The sequence below is a fragment of the Citrus clementina genome, unplaced genomic scaffold (assembly GCF_000493195.1).
Source record: "Citrus clementina cultivar Clemenules unplaced genomic scaffold, Citrus_clementina_v1.0 scaffold_4, whole genome shotgun sequence".
In the NCBI taxonomy this organism is placed as follows: Eukaryota; Viridiplantae; Streptophyta; class Magnoliopsida; order Sapindales; family Rutaceae; genus Citrus; species Citrus x clementina.
This window is the reverse complement of record NW_006262274.1, coordinates 18667741-18692820: the sequence shown is the minus strand read 5'-3', so window position 1 is coordinate 18692820 and position 25080 is coordinate 18667741. Positions and strand designations below refer to the sequence as shown.

The following is a 25080-nucleotide window of genomic DNA, read 5'->3' as shown; positions in this document are numbered from 1 at the left end:
TACTAGTTGTATTATTTCTTGAATGAATTAAGTCCTAAAGAAGAAATTCCACACCCTAGTAGTAAATCCCATGATCAAGATCTTCTACAGAACAATCCCATAGGGCAGACGGCAGCAAAGAGATAAAAATACCATGATAAAATTTTACTTTGAAGACGACAAACCGTCTATACACAAATGATAGAATTATCACACACATGCTATCTCATGTATTTTTATAAACCAACAAGCGAAAAAGGTATGTGTCGACCCATAATATATTTTATAAAAATGACATGTCATTAACAACGGCATGACGTCTCTATGTTGCACTGGCAAAATTTGGAGGAGACTGTACTGAAAATTTTAGAAAAAAGTGTTGTGAAACTTTAATTCCTGTAGTGCCTTGAACGTTTCCCAACTAGTTTAACATTAATCTGACACTCAATCCATCATATTTAACTTTCTCCTATCCTACCCTTTTTTTTCCTTTTTTTATTGTTGTTGATTAAATTGTTTTATATTTATTGTGGACTAAGCGCTAAAATTAAAAAAAATGACAAAATGCTGGAAACTAATAGAGACTGAAAAGGGAGTATGGTGGGCCTCCTTTAAAGCTGTATTATATTATTCTTACTGTAGTAATAAATATGATAATTAATATTATTATAAAAAATAAAAAATATTAGTTTCACTGTCATGGTACCGGCCGGTTCACATTTCAGCATCAAGCACAGAGTCCATAAATCATTAAAAAAATACATATACGAATATAGTTTATCTTACCTACCTCTATAAAAGTTTATCATTTTAATTTCCTCCAGCAGTAAAATGGATTTTGTAAACATGATGAGTTCAATCAGTGTAAGCATTTGTTTCTTTATTTTCTGTTGCTTCAGCTTCAGCTACCAATCAACCGATTGTGTGCTCAAAAGCAATGAAACGGATCAACTGGCATTGCTTGAATTCAAGGCCAAAGTTACTCGTGACCCTTTTCACTTTTTGAGTTCATGGAACTATTCCAGGCACTTTTGTCAATGGAAAGGTGTCACTTGCAGTCCACGGCACCAAAGGGTGACTGCATTACTTCTTCCATCTTTACTCTTGCAGGGGTCTCTGTCGCCTCACATTGGAAATTTAAGTTTTCTCAGAGTGTTAAATCTCAAAAATAATAGCTTCCGCAACGAAATCCCTCAAGAGATTGGATATCTGTTCAGGTTACGAATTTTAAAGCTGGGCAACAATACATTCGGAGGTCAAATTCCTGACAACATATCGCATTGCGTTAACCTTGAATCCCTCGGGTTAGGAGTCAATGAGCTTGTGGGGAAAGTTCCAGGGAAACTGGGCTCCTTATCAACGCTCCGGATTCTCATAGTACACTTAAACAGTTTGTCAGGAGAAATCCCATCTTCCTTGGGCAATTTGTCGTCACTCCAAGTCCTCTCAGCAGCTGAAAATCAATTTGTGGGACAAATTCCTGAAACCCTGAGTCAGCTTAAGAGGATGCGTTATATACTATTGGGAGTAAATAAGCTGTCAGGTGAAATCCCTTTCTCAATCTACAATTTGTCTTCGCTTAATTATATTTGTGTTCCCCTTAACCAACTTCAAGGAACCCTTCCATCAGACTTAGGCTTCATTCTACCTAATCTTGAACAACTAAACCTTGGTGATAATCAGTTTGCTGGGCCTATTCCTGCTTCAATATCCAATGCCTCAAATCTAATGACACTTTTAATTGATATGAATGGATTCAGTGGAAAGGTGCCTAGTTTGGAAAATTTACTTAAACTCCGATGGGTTAGTATTTCTCAGAATCACTTAGGAAATGGGGAAAAAGATGACTTCGAATTTGTCAATTCTTTGGTCAACGCTTCTAGGCTAGAGCTACTGGAGATTGGAGACAACAATTTTGGTGGAATGTTACCTGAAGCTGTGGGGAACTTGTCAACCCGACTTGGAAAATTATCAGTTGCAGAAAATCAATTGTTCGGAAATATCCCAAGTGGATTAAGAAATCTTGTTAACTTAGAGCTTTTAGATCTTGGGGACAACCAATTCACAGGCCGAATTCCGGGAAGTATAGGAGATCTTCAAAAGCTACAGAGGTTGTGGCTGAAGGGGAACAAGTTTTGGGGGGAAATTCCATCTTCTATAGGAAATTTGACATCGTTAGCTATACTAGATTTTGCGGAAAACATGTTAGAGGGAAGCATTCCATCAAGTCTCGGGAAATGCCAAAACTTGATACTATTAGATCTCTCTAAAAACAACCTCAGTGGTACCATACCCACTGAAGTGATTGGTCTCCCTTCCTTCTCAATCTATCTCGATCTATCTCAAAACCAATTGAATGGTCCTTTACCCTAAAATTTTGGTATCTTGAAAAATCTGGGTGTTATAAGTTTATCTGAGAACAAATTGTCTGGTGAAATTCCAAGCAGTCTAGGAAGTTGCATTAGGTTGGAACAACTCGTCATGAATGGTAATTTCTTTCGAGGGAATATCCCTTCATCATTCAGTTCTTTGAGAGGCATTGAGAAGCTTGATCTTTCGCGGAACAATTTGTCTGGCCGGATTCCAAAATATTTTGAAAACTTTCTCTTTTTGCAGAAATTAAATCTGTCTTTTAATCATTTTGAGGGCGAAGTACCAATAAAAGGAGTCTTCAGCAATTCAAGTGCTATATCTCTTGATGGTAATGATAACCTCTGTGGTGGCATATCTGACTTGCATTTATCTACTTGTTCCATCAAAGAATCAAAGCAATCACGTGCCCGTTCCCTGAAACTGATTATTCCTGTAGTTACAGTAATTTTGTTAGTGACAGGGATGTCGTGTTTGATAATTACTTCCCGGCGGAGCAAAACAAAAAGGGAGCCGGCCACTCCTCCGTCAGCATTATTGGCTTCGGTTTTACGTGTGTCCTATGAGAATCTGTTCAAAGCAACTGATGGGTTCTCTTTGGAAAACTTGATTGGTGCCGGTAGCTTTGGTTCGGTCTATAAAGGAATCCTCAGTCACGATGATCATGAAACGCTGGTGGCAGTTAAGGTACTTAATCTTCAACATCGTGGAGCTTCAAAGAGTTTCATAGCGGAGTGTCAAGCCTTGAGGAGTATTAGGCATCGGAATCTTGTCAAAATAATAACTTCCTGTGCAAGTGTTGACTTCCAAGGAAATGATTTCGAGGCTTTAGTTTATGAGTTCATGGTCAACGGGAGCCTGGAGGAATGGTTGCATCCGAACGCTGAGGACCAAGGAACTTAAATCTCCTGCAAAGACTGAATATTGCCGTTGATGTTGCTTCCGCATTGGATTATCTTCATCATTATTGCGAAACTCCAATAGTCCATTGTGATCTCAAGCCAAGCAATGTTCTTCTGGATGGTGAATTGACTGCCCATGTAGGTGATTTTGGATTAGCAAAATTCCTTCTGGAAGCCACCAATAACTTGTCATCTAATCAATCAAGCTCTGTTGGAGTAAAAGGAACCGTTGGTTATGCTGCTCCAGGTTAATACTATAATTTAATTAACTTGTCTTTCAATCCTTCCAGACCCAGAAAAGGTCTACGTACGAATTTGTTATCATGTTGAGGAACATGTTTGGAATTGAATAGTGAAAGGCTTATGCTGCTGAAAAGCTTTCATTCTCATATGAAGATAACTTTCAGTTGCTTCTTTGCTTTACTGCTGTCGATGTAATAATAGAAACCAGCAACGTTCGGTTGCTTTGTTTAAATGCTTTCTGAAATATATGCGTGTGTGTGCGCGTGATATTGTTTTTAAATGATAAAAGAAAAGCAGAAAAAAAAATTATATGAAATTGTTCTTAAATTTAGGTTAATGAAATCACGGCATGTAAGCAATGCATAAAAGAACAGAGGTCGAAAACAACACTTGCTGTTACATTTAAAGAAATTGAAGCCATATATTTACATTGTCAAATGAGATTAGTTACAACAATTAGCAAGCTCAAGATATGTGCATGTGCATCGAAATATGTATCATCCTTTGAATTTGTACTTTGGAATTCAAGTCGCAAATGGTGTATATGTTGCAATTTTATTCCCCTTGGTTATGATGCCTATGTTCAATTTTTATATACAATTTTTAATCACTCGTTTGTTTAATTTATCAGCAACAATCGCGTCTTTTTCATGGCAATAATGACAATTTCCCTCAATACATGAGGCTGCAAATGAGGGAAATTGTCATAGGGTACTAGAATTTGATCTGATCAGCAGTGTTCATGGTCATGTAAAGTGGGAGCGGAGTTTGTGATGTCATCAAGATCAATAAGTTCAAAGAAAAATAAAACAGTTTGTGATTGTGAACAAAATCATTATGTGCCGTGAAAGACTGGTTTTTTTTTTTTTTTGAAAATGCAAACAATTTTTTTGAAGGGACTTCTGATGTTTTAGTAATCAGTTAATGCAAATTCCACTGCTAACAACTCAAACTAATGTTTGATGATTGAAACAATAAACATTAAAAAATGGGAGATTTTGATGAAGTCCAAACATAAAACTTTGTTCTTGCATCTCCCTTACACACAATGCACAAAATCATTTTCAATGACTGAGAGAGTTCTACATGCAAGTTCCATGTTGCAAATAACATGTTTCCAAGAGAAAACTTTTCTAATAAAACTTTCCGAGGATAACTCACCTGCAAGAATCAACTCTCCTGTAAATGTGTTCTTACAGTCCTGCTTCTAAATGAAATGTTGAAACAATCTCTGAAGGATCGATATGATGCAACTGGTTGCCCCAATAAGTACTAACATTTTCCAAAGTGCCAAAATGTTGTAAAGTCTCAGCCATAAAAACTTTCAATAGATCATACAAAGAACTTTCAATAGATCATACAAAGAAGACGACCGCTCGTCTAAAATCCTTTGATGCATAAGTAGGAGTCTTGTGAGCCACCATGAAATGGTTCTAATCCCATTTACAGGCAAGACAGTTGCATCAATCAGCAAATCTTTTGTCTTCATGAGCAACATTTTGGCAAAAACTATATACTACAAAAAGATCACAAAATGTAAAATAAGTTAAAAAATATAATATTAACATTAACAATGTCTAAACAATAGAATCTATTCATTTTTCGATAGACTGAGTACCTGAAGATAGGAGAATTTTCCCGGCAAGTCAGAGCCAACAGACATGAGCTGATAACGCGCCCAATTCCCCCACTCTATCAATTCGTTGCCTTCTAAAGTTGAAACTTCTAGTGGAAACCGACACTTTGGCAAATTTCAACTAAAGGCCTATTAATTCATGTTCAAACGTTCATCACTAAACCTTTTTTTTTTGTAATTTTTTATTAATATTCATTATATTAATTGCAACTATTTAAAAATTTATAAATAAGCAACTCACCCAGTCACGTTACACTGAGTGAACCAAAAAAGAGCAGCAATTGAAAGACACATGAGCAGAATAACTCGACAAGCCTTATCCACGTCATTTTCGGAATCGTTCACTATAAACGCTTCGACACGCTGGAGCAGTGCGGAGTAGACGCGGTCGGCACACTCGGCTGAGTCGTTGAGGTCGACGAAGTCGAGCGTGTCGAGGACGAGTTTAGCCGCGTCGGAAGACAGAGCCTGGAGATAGTGGCCGGACTCGATGGAGTCGATGAGGCTGTTGATGTGCTCGTGGAGTGGAAGGAGAGAGCATTGGCTTTCTTCGTTCAACAGTTGCGATTGAATGCGAAGATCGGACGGTGGGGGAGCGAGGGTGCGGCGCAAGAGCCGCAGCTCGTACCCGCGGAGGATTTCCAGTTGCTTTTCGACCATCAAGGTGAAGTCCCTGGAAAAGAACAAGAGGGGCGTTTTGGGTTTTAGCTTTTAGTTTTTAGTTGGTTAAAACAGCGTTTCGGTGATAAAGGTAACGAAAAATAACCCGCGTGCCCGAGGTTTTGAAAACTAGCACTGAACAACCAAGAAACGCTAAACTACACGTCCTGCAATTTTTATGTCAATATATATATGCACACACACACACATAAAGTCCTTCTAATTGTTCTCTACACCCTATTATTTAAGGAAAAAATACTATGAATTTATTAAAATAAATGTGAATGTTTATAACATATATCTTTTACTCTCCCTGTTATCTTCCACTAGCAACTCTTGATTTTTCTATAAATCCCACTATCTCGCAAGAAATTATAATCCATAATGTTTTCATTAATTTCATGTAATAATTATGTAACTATAAAAAGAGAGTTCATCTCTTTGTTTGGTACACACATGGAATGGGTAAAATCTTTTTATAATATATGCTCTCTCATTTTACTCTTTATCTTCTGTTACTTTTTTTTTTATTTTTCATCGCTGGCTAATAACTTTTCTAATAAAAAAATTCTAACTCAAGTAGACCCTGATCTCAAGTGCTAATATCTTTTTGATTTGTATTAACAACTATTGTTTAAAAAGATGGGAAAAAATTACTAGATGGAAAACAATTACTAACTTTCATCAACAAAAAAAAAAAAATCTTATGTGGACAATTGACATTACAATTTAATTGTTATTAAAAAAATTAATTAATTAATCATATATCATTGGAATAAGATTTATGTGCGGCGGTGATATATATAATTCGATTGTGGTGTCTGCACGCATATGATCGATTTTCTCCTGTATTTACTATTTTGATTAATTTAATTTTAAGTATTTACTCATGAATGTGTTCTCATCTAATTAATCAGGATCAAAATTCAATTTCTGATTAAATAAACATCAATTAAACACGTCAACGTACGAGTGAGTGTATAAAAAGAATTATTAGGATCATATTTGATTGTTTGTAACTCCGTCATCATTATGAGTTTATTGTTTAACTTGTACAATGGGGAGACTTTAAAAATTCTGGAGAGTGTGGGCTAAGCTGGCTTTTAGCTCAGCCAAATTTAGGGAAAAAGTTTTTACTTTTATTTGCAAAACTATCACTACTTCAATTTTACAAAATTGCCACTACTGTATATTACGAAATTGCTAGTGCTGTGACTCATTGAGGGATTTTACTAGACCACAATTGCCATTGCAATTTACAAAATTGCCAACTTCAGCTCCTGCATTCTTTTAATTTTTTAAGTCACTTCTTCCTTTTTGGGAAGACTTTTAATGGAACAATTTGTAGTATTAGCCCCTTATTTGTTATTGTGGTAGGGCAGTTACTGCAATACTAATGTATTTAGTAAATACTTTATAATTACTATTGTAATTTTGAAGTTAAGTTTATTTTTTATTTTGAAATTATATTTATCACACTCTATCAATTTTTATTTTGTAATTACAAATTTCTTTCCATGCGAACTATAGCTTTTAGGCCACAATACTTTAATACCAAATAAGAGCTTAAAATATTCGAAATCAACAACGAAGAAATGAAAACTTCTCCATAAAATTTACTGAAAGTTCCAGAGGATGTGTCAACATAGAAAATTTGATTGCACAAAAAAATTCTATTCATATCCGGATTGCATTTTCCAGCAAAAATTAACTTGATAACATGGAGAATTCAAAAGGCTTTGCCCATTAAACTATCAATGGAAATGAATATCGCTTCAAGCTAAGAAGTTGGAGAAATATTTATATGGATATAGCACACTAGCTCAACATGTTATTTTAGAAGGTTTGATGAGTTTTATAATGGGATTATATATATGTTGGTTTAAAATCACCATATGCAATAAAGAGGATAAGTCCCACTACGAAACCCACCATAGCTTCCTAAACAATAAGTTCCTAATGCTAAATTGGTGGCCAAACCCATATAAATTTTTCTCCTAAAATTTCAAGTTCAATAACGAGCTTAGGTGATATTCTTAATCTTCATATTAATCTATACATGATTAGCAAATATTGTCGAAGCCTTATAATTTTTTTTTCTAATTATTATTGTTATTTTTTAATCCAATAGTAACTAAATTTCTTTCCCATCCATATGAGCGAGTTTCAAATGCTAGTTTTCTTGTTTTCAACCCAAGAAATTTTACCAACATAACTAGATAGCACCCATAGCCTTATATTAATGCACAACAAAATGAGTATTCAAAAATATATTAAGTATTTTCCATATTTTGACCTATTTGCAAAGTTTTGAAGTTTGATCACTGAAAATTTACAAGTTTTTCACAACATAACCGGCTTGATACGATCTGAATCCCGAATTTTTGGAAAAAGTTTTGATCAGTCTCAGACCGGACGCCTTCAAATGTGGGGGCGTTAGATATATCTGAGAATAAATTGTCATTGTCTGGTGAAATTTCCATGCAGTCTAGGTAGTGGCATTACGTTGAAACAACTCATCATTTTCTTCCAAGGGAAAAGACCATTGAGTTCTTTTAAGAACTGATCTTTCTCTCGCAACAATTTGTCTGGCCAAATTCCAAAAAAAATTGAATGCTTTCCCTTTATGCAGAATTTAAGTCTATCTTTCAAGTTTTAACCATTTTGAGGGTGAATTTTGATCTATCTTTTTGTAGAACTTAAAACTGAAGAGCTATTTAGAGGATCGAATTGATGCTAGGGATATAAAATTAAGTTGGATGAAAAAGATCTCCAATCTGAATAAAGAAAATTATGTTTGTATATTAAAAACATAGCACACATCAAAACTGTTGTTGCCGAAAACAACTTCAACAATTGAATTTGTTTTGGTGGGGAAGACAGCACGATCTGAGCCCGTCCAGTGAGTTGAACATGAATTTCTCAACATCCAAAATATCATGCATAGTGTTCTCCAGTTATCATCGAAAAGGTTCATAATTCCCCCCAACCTCTCTTTCTCGGTTTTTACCTTATATTGGCCCCTCACCAATAGTTGGCCATTTTCTCTTTTTTATGCGGTAGTGGAGCCATTCACTCCTTAATTTTAGAATCAACATGCCACTAATAATGGTTTAGTTTAGGTGAAAACCGCCTATCAACAAAAACAAAGAAAATAAAACAGAACCGAAAACACAAAAAATGAGGCAGCAACGTAATTCAAGAAAATAAAACATACTCCCTAGTAGTAAATTCGATAATCAAGATCTTATACAGAACAATTCCAAACGGCAAACGGCAGCTAGGAGATAAGAAAACCATGATAAAATTTTACTTTGAAAACGACAGGCTGTGTATACACAAATGACAGAGTTGTCACACACATGCCGTCTCATATATTTTTATAAACCAACAACCAGAAAAGGTATGCGTCGACGCATAATATGTCTTGTAAAAACAACATGTCATTTACAGTTTAAAATTGTTAACGGCATGACGTCTCGATGTTGCACTAGCAAAATCTGGGAGAGACTGCACTGAATATTTCACAAGGGAAAAAAGCGTTGTGAAACGTTGATTCCTGTGGTGCTTTAAACCTTTCCAAAGTCATTTAACAGTAATCTGAACCTCCATCCATCATACTTAACTTTCTTCTCCTACTTTTTTTCTTTTTCTAATAATGTTGATTAAATTGTTTTATATTCATTGTGGATTAAGCACTACAATGCAAAATGACAAAATACTGGAAACTTATAGAGCGTCAAAAGTGAGTGTGGCGGGTCTTCCTTAAAGGAAAAGTTGTATTATATTATTCTTACAATAGTAATAAATATGATAATTAATATTATTAGAAAAATAAAAAGCATTAGTTTCACTGTTCCGGTGCCAGCCGGTTCACATTTCAGCATCAAGTATAGCGTCCATAAATCATTGAAAAAAATATATACAAATATGTTTTTTCTTACCAACCTTTATAAAAGTTTATAATTTCAATTCCCGTCGTGCTTTGAACGTTTCCCAACTCATTTAACAGTATTTACCTTTCTCTTGTCCTACTTTTTTTCTTTTTCAATATTGTTGATTAAATTGTTTTATATTTACTGTGGATTAAGCGGTGAAATAAAAAAATGACCAAATGCTGGAAACTGACAGGGACTCAAAAAGGAGTATGGTGAGTCTTTCTTTAAAGCTGCAATATATTATTCTTACAATAGTAATAAATATGATAATTAATATTATTAGAAAAGTAAAAAGTATTAGTTTCACTGTCACGGTACCAGCCGGTTCACATTTGAGCATCAAGTACAGAGTCCATAAATCATTGCAAAAAATATACAAACATAGTTTATCTTGCCAACCCCTATAAAAGTTTTATCATTTTAATTTCCTTTCGGCAGTTAAATGGATTTTGTAAACATGATGAGTTCAATCATTGTAAGCATTTGTTTCCTTATTTTCTGTTGCTTCAGCTTCAGCTTGCAGTCAACCGATTATATGCTCAAAAGCAATGAAACTGATCAACTTGCATTGCTTCAATTCAAGGCCAAAGTTACTTATGACCCTCTTGAGGTTTTGAGTTCATGGAACTATTCCAGGCACTTTTGTCAATGGAAAGGTGTCACTTGCAGTCGACGGCACCAAAGGGTGACTGCATTACTTCTTCCATCTTTACTCTTGCAGGGGTCTCTTTCGCCTCACATTGGTAATTTGAGTTTTCTCAGAGTGTTAGATCTCAAAAACAATAGCCTCCGCAACGAAATCCCTCAAGCGATTGGATATCTGTTCAGGTTACGAATTTTAAGGCTGGACAACAATACATTCGGAGGTCAAATTCCTGACAACATATCGCATTGCGTTAACCTTGAATCCCTCTGGTTAGACTTCAATGAGCTAGTGGGGAAAGTTCCAGGGAAACTGGGCTCCTTACCAAAGCTCCGGATTCTCGTAATACACTCCAACAATTTGTCAGGAGAAATCCCACCTTCCTTCGGAAATTTGTCATCACTCCAGGTCCTCTCAGCAGCTGCAAATCAATTTGTGGGACAAATTCCTGAAACCCTGAGCGAGCTTAAGATGATGCGTTATATATCGTTTGGAGCAAATAAGCTATCAGGTGAAATCCCCTTTTCAATCTACAACTTGTCTTGGCTTAGTGATTTTTATTTTCCTTTTAACCAACTTCAAGGAAGCCTTCCATCAGACTTAGGCTTCACTCTTCCTAAACTTGAAGTACTAAACGTTGGTGGTAATCAGTTTACCGGACCTATTCCGGCTTCAATATCCAATGCCTCAAATCTAATGAGACTTACAATCGCAAAGAATGGATTCAGTGGAAGGGTGCCTAGTTTGGGAAATTTACATAAACTCCAATGGGTTAGTATTTCTCAGAATCACTTAGGAAATTATGGGGAAAAAGATAACTTGGAATTTGTCAATTCTTTGGTTAACGCTTCTAGACTAGAGCTACTGCAAATTAGTGATAACAATTTTGGTGGAATGTTACCTGAAACAGTAGGGAACTTGTCAAACCGACTTGGAATATTATCAGTTGGAAACAATCAGTTGTTCGGAAATATCCCAAGTGGATTAAGAAATCTTGTTAACTTGGAGCTTTTACATCTTGGGGGCAACAAATTCACAGGCCGAATTCCGGGAAGTATAGGAGATCTTCAAAAGCTGCAGAGGTTGGGCCTGAAGGGGAACAAGTTTTGGGGGGAAATTCCATCTTCTATAGGAAATTTGACATTGTTAACTACACTAAATTTTGAGGAAAACATGTTAGAGGGAAGCATTCCATCAAGTCTGGGGAAATGCCAAAACTTAATATCATTAAATCTCTCTAATAACAACCTCAGTGGTACCATACCCACTGAAGTAATTGGCCTCTCTTCCTTGTCAATCTATCTTGATCTATCTCAAAACCAGTTGAATGGTCATATGCCCTCAAATTTTGGTATCTTGAAAAATCTGGGTTTTATAGATATATCTGAGAACAAATTGTCTGGTGAAATTCCAAGTAGTATAGGAAGTTGCATTTTGTTGGTGCAACTCATCATGAATGGTAATTTCTTTCAAGGGAATATACCTTCATCATTCAGTTCTTTGAGAGGCATTGAGAAGCTTGATCTTTCGCGGAACAATTTGTCTGGCCGGATTCCAAAATATTTTGAAAACTTTCTCTTTTTGCAGAAATTAAATCTGTCTTTTAATCATTTTGAGGGCGAAGTACCAATAAAAGGAGTCTTCAGCAATTCAAGTGCTATATCTCTTGATGGAAATGATAACCTCTGTGGTGGCATATCTGACTTGCATTTATCTACTTGTTCCATCAAAGAATCAAAGCAATCACGTGCCCGTTCCCTGAAACTGATTATTCCTGTAATTACAGTAATTTTGTTAGTGACAGGGATGTCGTGTTTGATAATTACTTCCCGGCGGAGCAAATCAAAAAGGGAGCCGGCCACTCCTCCGTCAGCATTATTGGCTTCGGTTTTACGAGTGTCCTATGAGAATCTGTTCAAAGCAACTGATGGGTTCTCTTTGGAAAACTTGATTGGTGCCGGTAGCTTTGGTTCGGTCTATAAAGGAATCCTCAGTCACGATGATCATGAAACGCTGGTGGCAGTTAAGGTACTTAATCTTCAACATCGTGGAGCTTCAAAGAGTTTCATAGCGGAGTGTCAAGCCTTGAGGAGTATTAGGCATCGGAATCTTGTCAAAATAATAACTTCCTGTGCAAGTGTTGACTTCCAAGGAAATGATTTCGAGGCTTTAGTTTATGAGTTCATGGTTAACGGGAGCCTGGAGGAATGGTTGCATCCAAACCGTGAGGCACCAAGGAATCTAACTCTCCTGCAAAGAATGAGTATTGCCGTTGATCTTGCTTCCGCATTGGAGTATCTTCATCATTCTTGCGAGACTCCAATAGTCCATTGTGATCTCAAGCCAAGCAATGTTCTTCTGGATGGTGAATTGACTGCCCATGTAGGTGATTTTGGATTAGCAAAATTCCTTCCGGAAGCCACCAATAACTTGTCATCTAATAAATCAAGCTCTGTTGGAGTAAAAGGAACCGTTGGTTATGCTGCTCCAGGTAAATACTATAATTTAATTAACTCGTCTTTCAATCCTTGGAGATTTTACTAGTTGAACCAACAATTTTAGTTTTCGAATTGCAGAGTACGGAATGGGGAGCGAAGTCTCAACAAGTGGAGATGTGTACAGTTTTGGAATACTCTTGCTGGAAATGTTTACAGGAAAGAGGCCGACGAATGAAATGTTTACAGGCAATCTAACCCTACATAATTTTGTCAAGGAAGCTCTTCCTGAAGGACTTGCTGAAATTGTTGATCCAGTGCTTCTTGTAGAAAGAGAAGAAGGGGAGACAAGCAAGGCCAATGCTCACAAACAATGGACCAGAAGTTTTAGTGTTAAAGAGTGCTTGGTTTCAGTACTGGCAATCGGAGTCACTTGCTCCTCAGAGTTGCCGAGAGAACGAATGAGCATGGAAGAGGTTGCAGCTCAGCTGGCTTCCTTCAGAAACAAGCTGGTCAAAAATATGCGAGGCCAACCAGCAACTTACGTGACTGCCTAAGTAATTGGTTACTCTCAAATGACAATAAAGAATACAATCTTTGGTTACTATCAACTCTTTATTGGCAGAAGCAAAAATGAACAGTTGCACTGCATGCCCAGTCTGTAAAGTGGCTCATGTGGATCCACTTTGACTAGTTGGCTCATGTGGACCAACGAGGGACAATGCTTCTTCTATTGGTTCGAATATATGATTTTGCATTGTATGCAAGCCTATATATATATATTGAAATAAAGTTTCCTCGGACGCCTATTCCTCAATTGATTGGGCTATAAGAAAAATGAATGAGTTATAGAATTGAACTTATTTTCTTTGGGTTGGGTGATATTTTTGGATACAACACAAGTTCCAAGTGATGAGGTCTATACAAATTCAATTTGTACGAAATCTCATATTGTTTAGATAAAAAAAAAAAAAAAGGCGTCCATAATCAACCAAAAGTTCGTTGACAAGAGAGATTAGTTAAAATCATAATCGATAATATGTAAGTAAAAACTATACTCAAGGTTTGAGTAGGGATGGCAATGGAGCGGATATGGATTGGATCTATATTGCTCCAGATCCAGATCCGTAATAAAAATTAAGATCCGTATTTACTCCAGATCCGTTATGGATCTATATTTTTCGCTCCATATCTAGATCCGAAACAAAAAATAAAGATCTATATCTGCTCCAAATCCAAATTGAAAAATTAAAATCCAAATCTGCTCTAGATCCATCATGAATTCTAAATCTCAATAATAAGAGATCAATTTTTTTTAGAAAGAAAATTTAAGACTAAAATGCATTGGTAACAATTAAATTATATAATTTGTACAAAAAATCTAATAAGTATTGTAGCTTCTACTTTTACACCAAAATAAACAAATAAAAAAGATAATAAAATATCGATAAAAAGTAATTGCATGAATAAGATTATTATAATATTCTAATGTCTCATTTACTATCTTGATATCCACTGCACACCATCATCATTCCTATATCATTAAATAATAACATATAAGTTAAAAATGATTTATTATATTCAGTGCTTTATTATTTTTATTATGCTCATATTTAACTAAATATATGATTAACATAATTATTTTATAGTTGATAGCCACCATTGATTAGTGATTATACAAAATAAATAAGACTATGAGAAAATGATAGAAAAATAAACTCAAGTCTATGGATTTTCCTAACAATTAAAAAACTGATCCAAGCATTCAAATGAAGTGGAGAAGCGAGAGTAGACTAAAGAGGAAAAAAGAGACTAAATTGTAGAGTGAAAAACTTAAAAAAAATTAGGACAGACTATCCTAATTTTATTTTACACTTGATAAATTTTTATCTTATTATCAATTAAGTACCTTTAAGTTTTAAGATTCTTAAATACATGCTAATGAATAAATTTTATCATCATTTATAAATTTATCATCATTTATAATTACATAATTGTTAAGAATTTTTTAAAATAAAATTACATTAAATGGTGAGTGGATATGGATTTAGATATAGATATTAAGATAAATCTAAATTTGCTCCAGATCCGCCTTAGATCCACGCATCGATATCCAAATCCGATCCAATTGAATTTGGATCACATGGATGTTGGGTCAGATCTGATCCATTGCCATCCTTAGGTTTGAGTGCATCTTGAGAGGCTAAGACTAAATTCTCTATTGTTGATTTTGGAGGGTAGAATCGGGGGTTCGTCGTATAAAAAAAAAAGGGGCGTAAGTACTTACAACAGAAGATTTAAAGACTGTTACTTGTTATCTGTGGATCCGTGCCCATCCTGCCATCCTAGCTAGATTCAGCCGATTCATTTATTTGCTTTTAAAGTCTTCACTCTGAATTATGTGACTGTGATAAATTATAAGGGAAAAAAGCATTTAATGTTGGTGGGCTGGGCATGCAGTGCCATCCTGGTCTTTCCCACTTTAGTTGAAAGTTTCAAACTGTTCCTACTTTTCAGGTGTTGGTTATTTTTTTGAAGTTCATGTTGTGATCATGGCACAATCTTTGGACCATGATTCTAGTGGGTCGTTATTTGGCTTTTGTGTGTTGTTATTTAAGTTTTAAATTGTAATGTTTTTGGTTTTATGATAGTGTGAAGTTCTCTTTGCAAAATCACGTTGCTCTCATTTCCATTTACTTTTACCTTAGCTATACTTTGTTTTCTTTTCTTATTCGAATAACAACAGCAATTATGTTCGAGAATCACTTATTTGATGATTTCAAGTGTAATGGGTATTAAAGAACATTTCAAATTAACTATGTTTAAAGAAAAAATAAAATAAACTGAAAATGACAACTCGAATAACACCGCAATAGAAGCATTATAACAAGCAATTAGATAAATTTACAATATATCCATTACAATAGATTTTTTTAAAACACATGAAGACAAACGAGTACATAATTGGGATATCCCGCCAACGTGCACATACAAGTTATGTAAGAAGACGCAGGCTTTCATTGGCTGTCCTAATTAAGAAGACGCAGGGTTGTGCGCCCACATCAAATAATATTGATATATCTGTAATATTTCAGGCTCAACAACTGAATAAATATTGTGTTAGGATTTACAACCCAAAATGTGTCTTCTTCATTAGGAAAGTTTATGAAACTCACTCACTAATAATATGTGATATTACACATGTTTGAGCTTTACCAACGATACTCTTAGCTTTTTGACTCTTCTAAATTAATAATAATAATCTAAAGATAAATGTTTCCAAGTTTGATTCAAAGTTGAACCAATCTAGCTCCAGAACTGGGCTTAATTAGCCTATTTTGAGAAATATTAGGCAAAATCCTAGACACTATTTTACATTACTTATTTTCATTGGACAATACCGATTGTTTAGTGTAAATGCTTGCTTACGATTCGGCTTGTCCTTAGTAAACTCCGCATACACAAGACAAACTTGTTCTTGTGCATGTTGAAAGCCAAGTATAACAGTTAGCTTCAAAAACTAAGAAATGATAAGAACAATGCCACATCCTTTAAGGAAGTGCCAACGAACAAACGTTGATTGCGACACAAACTTTGGGAATTTCATCTTTTATCCTTTATAAATGCCAACCTTGATACTCAAGGTTTAATTACTATCAACCAAGTAAAAGAAACAAGAACAAAGAAAGTGAATATGTCCAAGGGAGAGGTTGTTCTTTTAGATTGTTGGGCTAGCCCATTTTGCTTGAGAGCAAAGATTGCATTGGCTGAGAAAGGAGTTGAATATGAAGCCAGAGCTGAGAACTTGTTTGGGGGCAAGAGTGACCTGCTGCTCAAATCAAACCCCATCTACAAGAAAGTCCCAGTTTTGCTACACGATGGGAAACCATTGTGTGAATCCACTATTATAGTTAACTACATTGACGAGACTTGGCCTTCGCCACCACTTCTCCCATCCTGTGCTTATGAGAGAGCTAAGGCAAGGTTCTGGTCAGATTTTATTGACAAGAAGGTCAGTCTATAATTCTCAAGTGTAAATGTTTGTATCTTTCTAAATGCGAACTTAAAAGATGACACCACTTTTTTGGCAGGTATTCGATGCAGTGTGCAACATATGGAAAAGCAAGGGCGAGGTCCCCGAGACGGCGAAGAATGAATTTATAGAGATTTTGAAGCAACTTGAGGGAGCTTTAGGGGAGAAGGATTTCTTTGGCGGGGATAGCTTAGGATTCGTTGATGTCATTGCCATTCCACTGACTTGTTGGTTTTACGCGGTTGAGAAATTTGGGGGATTTAAGGTTGAGAATGAGTGCCCCAAATTCTCAGCATGGATGAACAAGTGCATGCAAAGAGAAACTGTTGCCAGGATCCTTCCAGACCCAGAAAAGGTCTACGAATTTGTTATCACGTTGAGGAACATGTTTGGAATTGAATAGTGAAAGGCTTATGCCGCTGAAAAGCTTTCATTCTCATATGAAGATAACTTTCAGTTGCTTCTTTGCTTTACTGCTGTCGATGTAATAATAGAAACCAGCAACGTTCGGTTGCTTTGTTTAAATGCTTTCTGAAATATATGCGTGTGTGTGTGCGTGTATTGTTTTTAAATGATAAAAGAAAAGCAGAAAAAAAAATTATATGAAATTGTTCTTAAATTTAGGTTAATGAAATCACGGCATGTAAGCAATGCATAAAAGAACAGAGGTCGAAAACAACACTTGCTGTTACATTTAAAGAAATTGAAGCCATATATTTACATTGTCAAATGAGGTTAGTTAAAGCACCGAAAATCCTTCAGCCTGAGATTCCAAAAAGTGCATTTTCTTATAGGAAATTATATAATAACAGAAATGCACTCTAACACAGTGAGAAAAAGTTTTACCCTGAACCAGTCAAAAACAGAAACGGAAAATGCAATCTTTAAACCAACTGTAAGTGTCGTAAATATCGAATTATAAGGTGGTTTACTTGTTTAAGTACGTTCTTCAGGTGCATCTCAGCAGCAAAGAGTTCTCGACGGCTACCGGAAGGGGGAGAAATTTCCATGTAAACCTTACAAAGTTCCAAGGATACATATGAAAACCTTTTAAACCGATATCTATCTTTCCACAAATCAGATCCCTGACGCAGAGACAGAGAGAGAGAGAGAGAGAGAGAGAGAGAGAGAGAGAGAGAGGCTGAGTTGTCAACAAAGACTAAAAGATTAAATACGTCTGCTATCACCCATATGCTGGCTGCATAATGCATGAGCACATGTCCCATTTCTTTGACTTTTGCGCATGCCGAAGCAGAGCTTTTTTCAAAGCTACAATTAATGGCCTATGGGAGCAAGCAGGGAGCGGAAGTGCGAAATCCCTTCTCCTTAAAAGCAAATATTCAAAAGCCACCTACTTTCGGCGCCCTCCACAAATCACGCACGCACAACTCAAGATTATGTCGTCATCAAATCAAACCCCACACATAATTTAACCAAATGTAAGTAACCAAGAAGACGGATCTTAAACAAAAAATTCATAAAATTATCAAAATAACAATTCAAGCCAATCCCTAATCACACATTATAATATTACTATCAAAGAGAGTTTACGTGCAGCTAACAATTACGTGTAAGTGCCTTGCTTGTACTTGCGAAAGAGGTCTTCAGTTTTGGCGTTCCTAAAAGCACAACATCCAATCAGATAAACCCATATCAAAGCAACAAGAGTAACGAGTAATATGATATCTACTCTTCTCCACTCCTTTTTCAGATTAGCAAGTAATCCTGCTTTGCATGAATCACAATTATAGCAAAGCTGCATTTGGTCATTGCTCCACTGCAGGCAATCCATGTCCGCCGCATTGTTAATTGGACTTATCCAATATGTTGGGTTCACAAATGTGTAACCACACTCTGTCGGAGGCTTACAGCATCCAGACTGTAAAGAAGAAAAATAAATAAATAGAAAAAAAAATAAACCTCAAAGGCACGCAATAAAGATAAAGACGAAGAATATTTTTGAAAAGAAGATTTGAAACTTGGTTTTCCGAATCTAATTCACTGTTTTTACTTTATTAGCTACTTCTTCATTGTTCCATGGGCGTGTGGGTTAGCTTAATTAATGGGTAGGAATTATCCTCTGCTATAAAATTACGTACAGTCATAATTATAAAGAGGAATATGTACGTTAAAAATTAAAATTTTAATCAGAATTTAACTTTAGAGTTCTAATAAATCTTAATTTCTAGAAATTAATGGTAAAAATAAAATAAAATTAATGGTAATCGAGAACTTAATTAATTATAAGTACCTGTAAAGGGGTAATATGTGCATTGAAGAAATCTTGAGCCATCCTATAACTCTGGTTCAACTCAGGGCACATCTGTGTCGAGCTAAGACAGCTTTTGATCCGATCCCATTTGTAAGGGCTTCGAACTCTTCTCCGCAGCCATCCAGAAAAATCATCGAGGCGGTATTCCAAGTATGCTCTACTCGGTGCAAGGTGACCTGAGCCCTTAATCGTGACCATGTAAATGAAAACAACTAGACAAGCCAGCAATATTATAAGAATGAGCATGGCAACGAGATAAAGTATAAGGAGCCAAGGGATGCGCCAAAATCCTCCAATAAAGCCTGCTAGAGCCACGACTAGAATCAAGATTCCCAAAATAATGACTGGCCATTGTAGAAGCTTGACACAAGAATTGTCTGCCTCGGTGGCAAGCCAGATTCCAGCACCGATGACTGGGATTGAAAGAAGTACGGCAACAAAGTTGATGGCTCCGATTACATTGTTGCTTAGTGCCATATTTTGTAGAGAACTAGCTAGAGATCGAAGTGTATATAGATCTTTCAGGGTTATAATTTGTTTGTTGTTGTTGTAGAAATATTATACAACATACTTAAAGAGTAAAGTTCGAGATATCGAAAAAAGTGCCACATAAGATAAAGCTTTTGTCATAAAATCCACCGAGTTTTGTTCCTTACCTTGCACCCGTGAAAGCTACTAAAGCAAATAATAAATTTTAAATAGTGTTTTGGTCTTCCAAGACTTATCAATTTGAGTACAACTTTTTGAAAAGGAATTGTTTGTACAGGAATTGGAATGAAAAGGAAAGAGATTAAAGTGATAAATGTAAGAATTTACAATATGGTCTTATCTAGTTAATTAAATAAAGTGGAAAAATTTATAATTATTACCCATTTAAAATAATTTAATTAAACATAAATTAAATTATATAACTTATTCCCTTCTTTGATGGAAGGAAGTGAAAAAGTTGTGTTAATCTTACTTGTTTTATATTGGAAGCCCAAGAATCTTAAGTTATATTTTAAGATTTGTTAGAGATTGAGTTGGTATTTCAAAATAACAATATTCTTACTTAGATAAGAGAGTTTTAGTTATTTTATTTATAGAAACCAAATATGGTGTGATAACAAGCTCATAAAGAGGAGGTCTACACGCACGAAACCAAACCCAAGAGAGGACCCATTCTGAGAATCTATTAACTGGGCGACTAACTCACTTTTATTATTTTAATTATTTTAGTTTTACACTAATAATGGAATTTTATGGTTTTATTTTATTTACACAAGACAAACTTGTTCTTGTGCATGTTGAAAGCCAAGTAAAACATTTAGCTTAAAAAACTAAGAAATAATAAGAACAAGGCCACATCCTTTATCGAAGTGCCAACGAACAAACCTTGATTGCAACACAATCTTTGGGAATTTCATCTTTTCTCCTATATAAATACCAACCTTGATACTCAAGGTTTAATCTCCATCAACCAACTAAAAGAAACAAGAACAAAGAAAGTGGATATGTCAAAGGGAGAGGTTGTTCTTTTGGACTGTTGGGTTAGCCCATTTTGCTTGAGAGCAAAGATTGCATTGGCTGAGAAAGGAGTTGGATATGAAGCCAGAGCTGAGAACTTGTTCGGGGGCAAGAGTGACCTGTTGCTCAAATCAAGCCCCATCTACAAGAAAGTCCCAGTTTTGCTGCACGATGGGGAACCATTGTGTTAATCCACTATTATAGTCAACTAAATTGACGAGACTTGGCCTTCGCCATCACTTCTCCCATCCTATGCTTCTGAGAGAGATAAGGCAAGGTTCTGGGCAGATTTTATTGACAAGAAGGTCAGTCTATAATTCTCAAGTGTAAATGTTTGTATCTTTCTAAATGCGAACTTAAAAGATGACACCACTTTTTTGGCAGGTATTCGATCCAGTCTGCAACATATGGAAAAGCAAGGGCGAGGTCCCAGGGATGGCGAACAATGAATTTATAGAGATTTTGAAGCAACTTGAGGGAGCTTTAGGGGAGAAGGATTTCTTTGGCGGGGACAGCTTTGGATTCGTTGATGTCATTGCCATTCCACTGACTTGATGGTTTTACGCGGTTGAGGAATTTGAGGGATTTAAGGTTGAGAATGAGTGCCCCAAATTCTCAGCATGGATGAACAAGTGCATGCAAAGAGAAACTGTTACAGGATCCTTCCAGACCCAGAAAAGGTCTACGAATTTGTTATCATGTTGAGGAACGTGTTTGGAATTGAATAGTGAAAGGCTTATGCTGCTGAAAAGCTTTCATTCTCATATGAAGATAACTTTCAGTTGCTTCTTTGTTTTACTGCTGTCAATGTAATACCAACTGTAAGTGTCTTAAATATCGAATTATAAGGTATTTTACTTGTTTAGGTACGTTCTTCAGGTGCATCTCAGCAGCAAAGAGTTCTTGACGGCTACCAGAAGAGGAAGAAATTTCCATGTAAACCTTACAAAGTTCCAAGGATGCATGTGAAAACCTTTCAAACCGATCTCTTTCTTTCCACAAATCAGATCCCTGACACAGACACAGAGAGAGAGAGAGAGAGAGAGAGAGGCTGAGTTGTCAACTTGTCATTCCTTTAGATAACAAATTTAGAAAACAAAAATGAAATCACAATGCTTTTTCTTTGCCTTCTTTAAAAAAAGAGAGAGAGAGAGAGAGAGAGAGAGAGAGAGTAACAAAATTTGATTAGCATTAACAAATTCCATCAACATCAAAGTAAAACATAATGCTAACTTATTATAAGATGATGGGATTTATGGAGAAACCTGATATGATCTGACTTGCTTTAAGAGGGCTTCAGACCACATTGTAAGATCTCCTTTACTTTTAAGCCACCTTGCATATAATCCCCACATATCTGCACTACTCTCACTTCGAACTACCTATGCCATACAGAGAAACATGAAACATAAGCTTAAAAAAAAAAAAAAAAGAAAGGATGTTCTTCCCTCATGTGGCTTGATTTAATTTGCATATCACTTTGATTATTTTCACACAATTTAAGCCCAAAATTTAAGCATACCAATTCCTGCAAGCACTAAAATAGTAAACTGCTGCATAGATACGTCCAAATGATATGCAAAAATGACCAATTTTGTCTAGAAATTCAGATACTATGGCTAATATTTGCCCTATTCCTAATTATAACAGTACTATCTAGTTCTTAGCATTTGCAGCAACTAAATTCACTCATCAAGGGAATATGGAACCGTATAAAATTTATATAGAACAACTGCAACAAGAAAGTCAAAACAAAGTAAACCAAATATGGGAAGCATACTCTTGCAGATAGAAGATGAACTTGATTGACACCATATTAAAGAATACAGAGCAAGAGGATGGAATGACATGATGACAAAGAAAAGAGCATACAAGCAAGCAATATTGTTCCAAGCTTCCCCATTGTCTGGATCAAGTTGAACAGCCCGAGTAAACCCATCCAGAGCCTTTTCAACATCCCGAGCCTGTATTTATATTTCAGCCGAGAGTTTCAGAAACTTGGGGCATAAGGATAAGAAATCTCTCCAAACTAAACACATACTAATACAAAAATAAGATAGAGAGATAGACAGAGAGATTAGGATAATGGTTATCTATGACATCATACCAATTGCAGTATTAGACTATCCCACAACTCCAGATCCTCAAAATTTTTAATAGCCTCTCCAATCAAGCCACAGCTTACTAAAAGTTTAGCATATTCCCTAAAATCAAGAAAAATCGAAATAGACAGATTATAAAGAGAATAAACAGAGCAATTAAAATCTATCCAAATCAACATATGTCAAATAAGATATGAAACAATGACAGCATAATGATAGTTGGCAAAATGACAAGAAAATTAAATCACAATAATTCAAAGATGCAGAAGAAATAGTTTTACTTTCGCAGGGCAGGAATAGTTGGAACGCAAATCACATAACAAAAGGGAATACTTTGAGTCACACCGGGAGAAGAATTAGAAATGCCCTCAACCTGAAACAAAGCAAAATATGATAGTAAGCAACCATCAAAAATCTTGAACCAGAATACAGGATAGCACATGAAATCACTTGTGAAGTGAAAAGCAAAGATGCAAGTACCTAATCTCTCTAGACAATTAAATCAAACGATTAATGGCATATCTAGCGATATAAGGGAGAGAAACCGAGTCTTGATTAGCAGCTTAGAAAAAGCAAAAAAGCTTTTGGGTCCAATAAAGCACTAGCTGCAGAAGTTTGGAATCTTCTATCGATAAATAAGCAACTCTTGTCAATTTGAATGAAAATGGTTTAGGTAACAAAATATTTAAGAAGAAAAGGCTCACAGATCATACCAGTTTGTCCATCATCTCTAAAGCACGCCCTTTTGTGCGACTACGGGTGCACTCCCATCTAATACGTAAGAGATCACAGAAAAACTTTAGCTGAAAGATGGAAAAATCATGTGAGAATCAGAAGTACCACTTCAGAATATGAGATTTAAAATCAAGAAAAACTGATGCTGTATTGTATATATACTTACAATGAAGTATGACGACTGCTGTGAATCAGTTGCCTCTATGTATGGAGCCATATCCCATCCTGAATCAGAAAACAAACTATAAATCAGCAAATGACCAAATCAACAGATCCAAAAAGTAGCACACAGTCAGAGAGAAACTGATGCCTCCAAAAGCTTTTTCAATGTCAAGTATTTACTTAGTTACAGACCAACATCAAGGGGCTAACATGGGATCCCTTCAAGGCCTACTGATTAGGTGAATATCTAATACATTCCCCAACTAGAGAAGTCATAAAGAGAAAAAAACAAAGCATTTTTGGTTTTCACATGTTCCATGTTTGGAACTGGGGTTGAGTTCAGGCAAAGCTGCTGCAACATCCATTCTCATTGCTTCTTTAAGTATCATTAGAGTAAGACTTTCGGGAACACAGTGTTCATTCTCAAATTACTTAAGGGACATGTTGACCTCATCAGCTAGCTTTTCAACCAGCTCAGCTTTGTGGAACAAAGCATTTGGTATCCAGACGTGGAACAAAGCATTCGGCATCCAGAAATAACACCCGTAAAAGGCATGTGAATATAATGAGGATATTAAGATGGATGTACAGGGATACAACTACAGAAATTGTGCTCAGTTATCATCTGTAATGCAATCTCTTATCATCAATCTACTAAAGGAATTATTACTGAGAATGATTTAAAAATTAAATAGCAATATGCTTAACATCTTATGACCTTTAACAAGAGGACTACACACCGCCCAACCATAAAACAACTTACTTTGCATTTCATCTTGCCGTGAGCTCTTTTCTATTAGAAGGCACCTCGACAAGGTTCATCACTAAACCTTTTGATTAATTTTTTACTAATATTTATTATATTAATTGCAATTATTTAAAAATTTATAAATAAGAAACTCACCCAGTCACGTTACACTGAGTGAACCAAAAAAGGGCAGCAATTGAAAGACACATGAGCAGAATAACTCGACAAGCCTTATCCAAGTCAATTTCGGAATCGTTCACTATAGACGCTTTGACAAGCTGGAGCAGCTCGGAGTAGACGCGGTCGGCACACTCGGCTGAGTCGTTGATGTCGACGAAATCGAGCGTGTCGAGAGCGTGTTTAGCCTCGTCGGAGGACAGAGCCTGGAGATAGTGGCCGGACTCGATGGAGTTGATGAGGCTGTTGATGTGCTCGTGGAGTGGAAGGATAGAGCATTGGCTTTCTTCGTTCAACGGTTGCGATTGAATGCGAAGATCGGACGGTGGGGGAGCGAGGGTGCAGCGCAAGAGCCGCAGCTCGTACCCGCGGAGGATTTCCAGTTGCTTTTCAGCCATCAAGGTAAAGTCCCTGGAAAGTGGAAACGAACAAGAGTGGGGTTTTGGGTTTTAGCTTTTAGTTCTTAGTTGGTTAAAACAGCCTTTCGGCGATAAAGATAATGAAAAATAACCCGCGCGCTCGAGATTTTGAAAACTAGT

At 36.0% G+C, this 25080-nt stretch overlaps 8 protein-coding genes and 1 pseudogene across 12 annotated transcripts; 6 read left to right on the top strand and 3 right to left on the bottom strand.

Annotated features, from left to right (window-relative positions):
* The first annotated feature begins 810 nt into the window (after positions 1-810).
* LOC112099169 (putative receptor-like protein kinase At3g47110) lies at positions 811-2352 on the top strand. Its single transcript, XM_024186280.1, has one exon. The coding sequence runs from the start codon at positions 811-813 to the stop codon at positions 2350-2352; it is 1542 nt and encodes a 513-aa protein (XP_024042048.1).
* A 108-nt stretch (positions 2353-2460) lies between these two features.
* LOC18045370 (probable LRR receptor-like serine/threonine-protein kinase At3g47570) lies at positions 2461-3503 on the top strand. Its single transcript, XM_024186279.1, is given in 2 exon segments — positions 2461-3238; positions 3241-3503. Coding segments are annotated over 2 exon segments (1041 nt in total).
* Positions 3504-4664: 1161 nt separating this feature from the next.
* Positions 4665-5822, bottom strand: LOC18045369. Of its 2 annotated transcripts, XR_002905925.1 has the most exons (3): positions 5372-5822; positions 5113-5259; positions 4665-5010 (listed from the first exon to the last, which is right to left on the bottom strand). XR_002905925.1 is itself a non-coding variant. In XM_024185486.1 (2 exons), exons 1-2 carry the CDS (start codon positions 5788-5790, stop codon positions 5004-5006), a joined length of 426 nt encoding a protein of 141 aa, XP_024041254.1. In that variant the 5' UTR covers positions 5791-5822; the 3' UTR covers positions 4991-5003. The 2 variants fall into 2 exon arrangements, 1 of the variants encoding a protein (XP_024041254.1); XM_024185486.1 differs by lacking the exon at positions 5113-5259 and having other exon boundaries at positions 4991-5010.
* Positions 5823-9896: 4074 nt separating this feature from the next.
* LOC112099168 (LRR receptor-like serine/threonine-protein kinase EFR) lies at positions 9897-11537 on the top strand. The gene is made up of 4 exons (XM_024186278.1): positions 9897-9940; positions 10239-10338; positions 10450-11291; positions 11411-11537. Exons 1-4 carry the CDS (start codon positions 9897-9899, stop codon positions 11535-11537), a joined length of 1113 nt encoding a protein of 370 aa, XP_024042046.1.
* A 7-nt stretch (positions 11538-11544) lies between these two features.
* On the top strand, positions 11545-13363 carry LOC18045368 (probable LRR receptor-like serine/threonine-protein kinase At3g47570). The gene is made up of 2 exons (XM_006437489.2): positions 11545-12862; positions 12948-13363. Exons 1-2 carry the CDS (start codon positions 11545-11547, stop codon positions 13361-13363), a joined length of 1734 nt encoding a protein of 577 aa, XP_006437552.2.
* A 3056-nt stretch (positions 13364-16419) lies between these two features.
* LOC18045367 (probable glutathione S-transferase parC) lies at positions 16420-17378 on the top strand. The gene is made up of 2 exons (XM_006437488.2): positions 16420-16818; positions 16898-17378. The coding sequence occupies exons 1-2, from the start codon at positions 16501-16503 to the stop codon at positions 17240-17242; spliced, it is 663 nt and encodes a 220-aa protein (XP_006437551.1). The 5' UTR covers positions 16420-16500; the 3' UTR covers positions 17243-17378.
* Positions 17379-17774: 396 nt separating this feature from the next.
* On the bottom strand, positions 17775-24943 carry LOC18045364. Of its 4 annotated transcripts, none has more exons than XM_024185482.1 (8): positions 24380-24428; positions 23621-23679; positions 23433-23522; positions 23001-23092; positions 22725-22821; positions 22490-22581; positions 21883-21999; positions 17775-17924 (listed from the first exon to the last, which is right to left on the bottom strand). In XM_024185482.1, the coding sequence occupies exons 1-7, from the start codon at positions 24384-24386 to the stop codon at positions 21996-21998; spliced, it is 441 nt and encodes a 146-aa protein (XP_024041250.1). In that variant the 5' UTR covers positions 24387-24428; the 3' UTR covers positions 17775-17924; positions 21883-21995. The 4 variants fall into 4 exon arrangements, with proteins under 4 accessions (XP_024041250.1, XP_024041252.1, XP_024041249.1 ...); XM_024185484.1 differs by lacking the exons at positions 17775-17924; positions 24380-24428 and adding exons at positions 21354-21628; positions 24521-24943; XM_024185481.1 differs by lacking the exon at positions 17775-17924 and adding an exon at positions 21354-21628.
* LOC18045366 (protein TORNADO 2) lies at positions 17998-19771 on the bottom strand. The gene is made up of 2 exons (XM_006437487.2): positions 19091-19771; positions 17998-18718 (listed from the first exon to the last, which is right to left on the bottom strand). The coding sequence occupies exons 1-2, from the start codon at positions 19586-19588 to the stop codon at positions 18404-18406; spliced, it is 813 nt and encodes a 270-aa protein (XP_006437550.1). The 5' UTR covers positions 19589-19771; the 3' UTR covers positions 17998-18403.
* Positions 20481-21349, top strand: LOC18045365 (annotated as a pseudogene).
* Positions 24944-25080: the final 137 nt, after the last annotated feature.

What these genes read in the sequence shown, in the direction of transcription:
- LOC18045366 (XM_006437487.2), bottom strand. Translation starts at nt 19,588, where the DNA reads ATGGCACTAAGCAACAATGTAATCGGAGCCATCAACTTTGTTGCCGTA. An exon ending in CACATATTACCCCTTTACAG is followed by an intron (nt 18,719 to 19,090) that starts GTACTTATAATT and finishes TCTTCTTTACAG; the next exon opens with TCTGGATGCTGTAAGCCTCC.
- LOC18045369 (XM_024185486.1), bottom strand. Translation starts at nt 5,790, where the DNA reads ATGGTCGAAAAGCAACTGGAAATCCTCCGCGGGTACGAGCTGCGGCTC.
- LOC18045367 (XM_006437488.2), top strand. Translation starts at nt 16,501, where the DNA reads ATGTCCAAGGGAGAGGTTGTTCTTTTAGATTGTTGGGCTAGCCCATTT. An exon ending in CAGATTTTATTGACAAGAAG is followed by an intron (nt 16,819 to 16,897) that starts GTCAGTCTATAA and finishes CTTTTTTGGCAG; the next exon opens with GTATTCGATGCAGTGTGCAA.
- LOC18045368 (XM_006437489.2), top strand. Translation starts at nt 11,545, where the DNA reads ATGTTAGAGGGAAGCATTCCATCAAGTCTGGGGAAATGCCAAAACTTA. An exon ending in CGTTGGTTATGCTGCTCCAG is followed by an intron (nt 12,863 to 12,947) that starts GTAAATACTATA and finishes TTCGAATTGCAG; the next exon opens with AGTACGGAATGGGGAGCGAA.
- LOC18045364 (XM_024185482.1), bottom strand. An exon ending in TAGAGATGATGGACAAACTG is followed by an intron (nt 23,093 to 23,432) that starts GTATGATCTGTG and finishes GCTTTGTTTCAG; the next exon opens with GTTGAGGGCATTTCTAATTC. An exon ending in ACTATTCCTGCCCTGCGAAA is followed by an intron (nt 22,822 to 23,000) that starts GTAAAACTATTT and finishes TCTTGATTTTAG; the next exon opens with GGAATATGCTAAACTTTTAG.
- LOC112099168 (XM_024186278.1), top strand. Translation starts at nt 9,897, where the DNA reads ATGACCAAATGCTGGAAACTGACAGGGACTCAAAAAGGAGTATG. An exon ending in TTACTTATGACCCTCTTGAG is followed by an intron (nt 10,339 to 10,449) that starts GTTTTGAGTTCA and finishes TTACTCTTGCAG; the next exon opens with GGGTCTCTTTCGCCTCACAT. An exon ending in CCTGAAACAGTAGGGAACTT is followed by an intron (nt 11,292 to 11,410) that starts GTCAAACCGACT and finishes ACAAATTCACAG; the next exon opens with GCCGAATTCCGGGAAGTATA.
- LOC112099169 (XM_024186280.1), top strand. Translation starts at nt 811, where the DNA reads ATGGATTTTGTAAACATGATGAGTTCAATCAGTGTAAGCATTTGTTTC.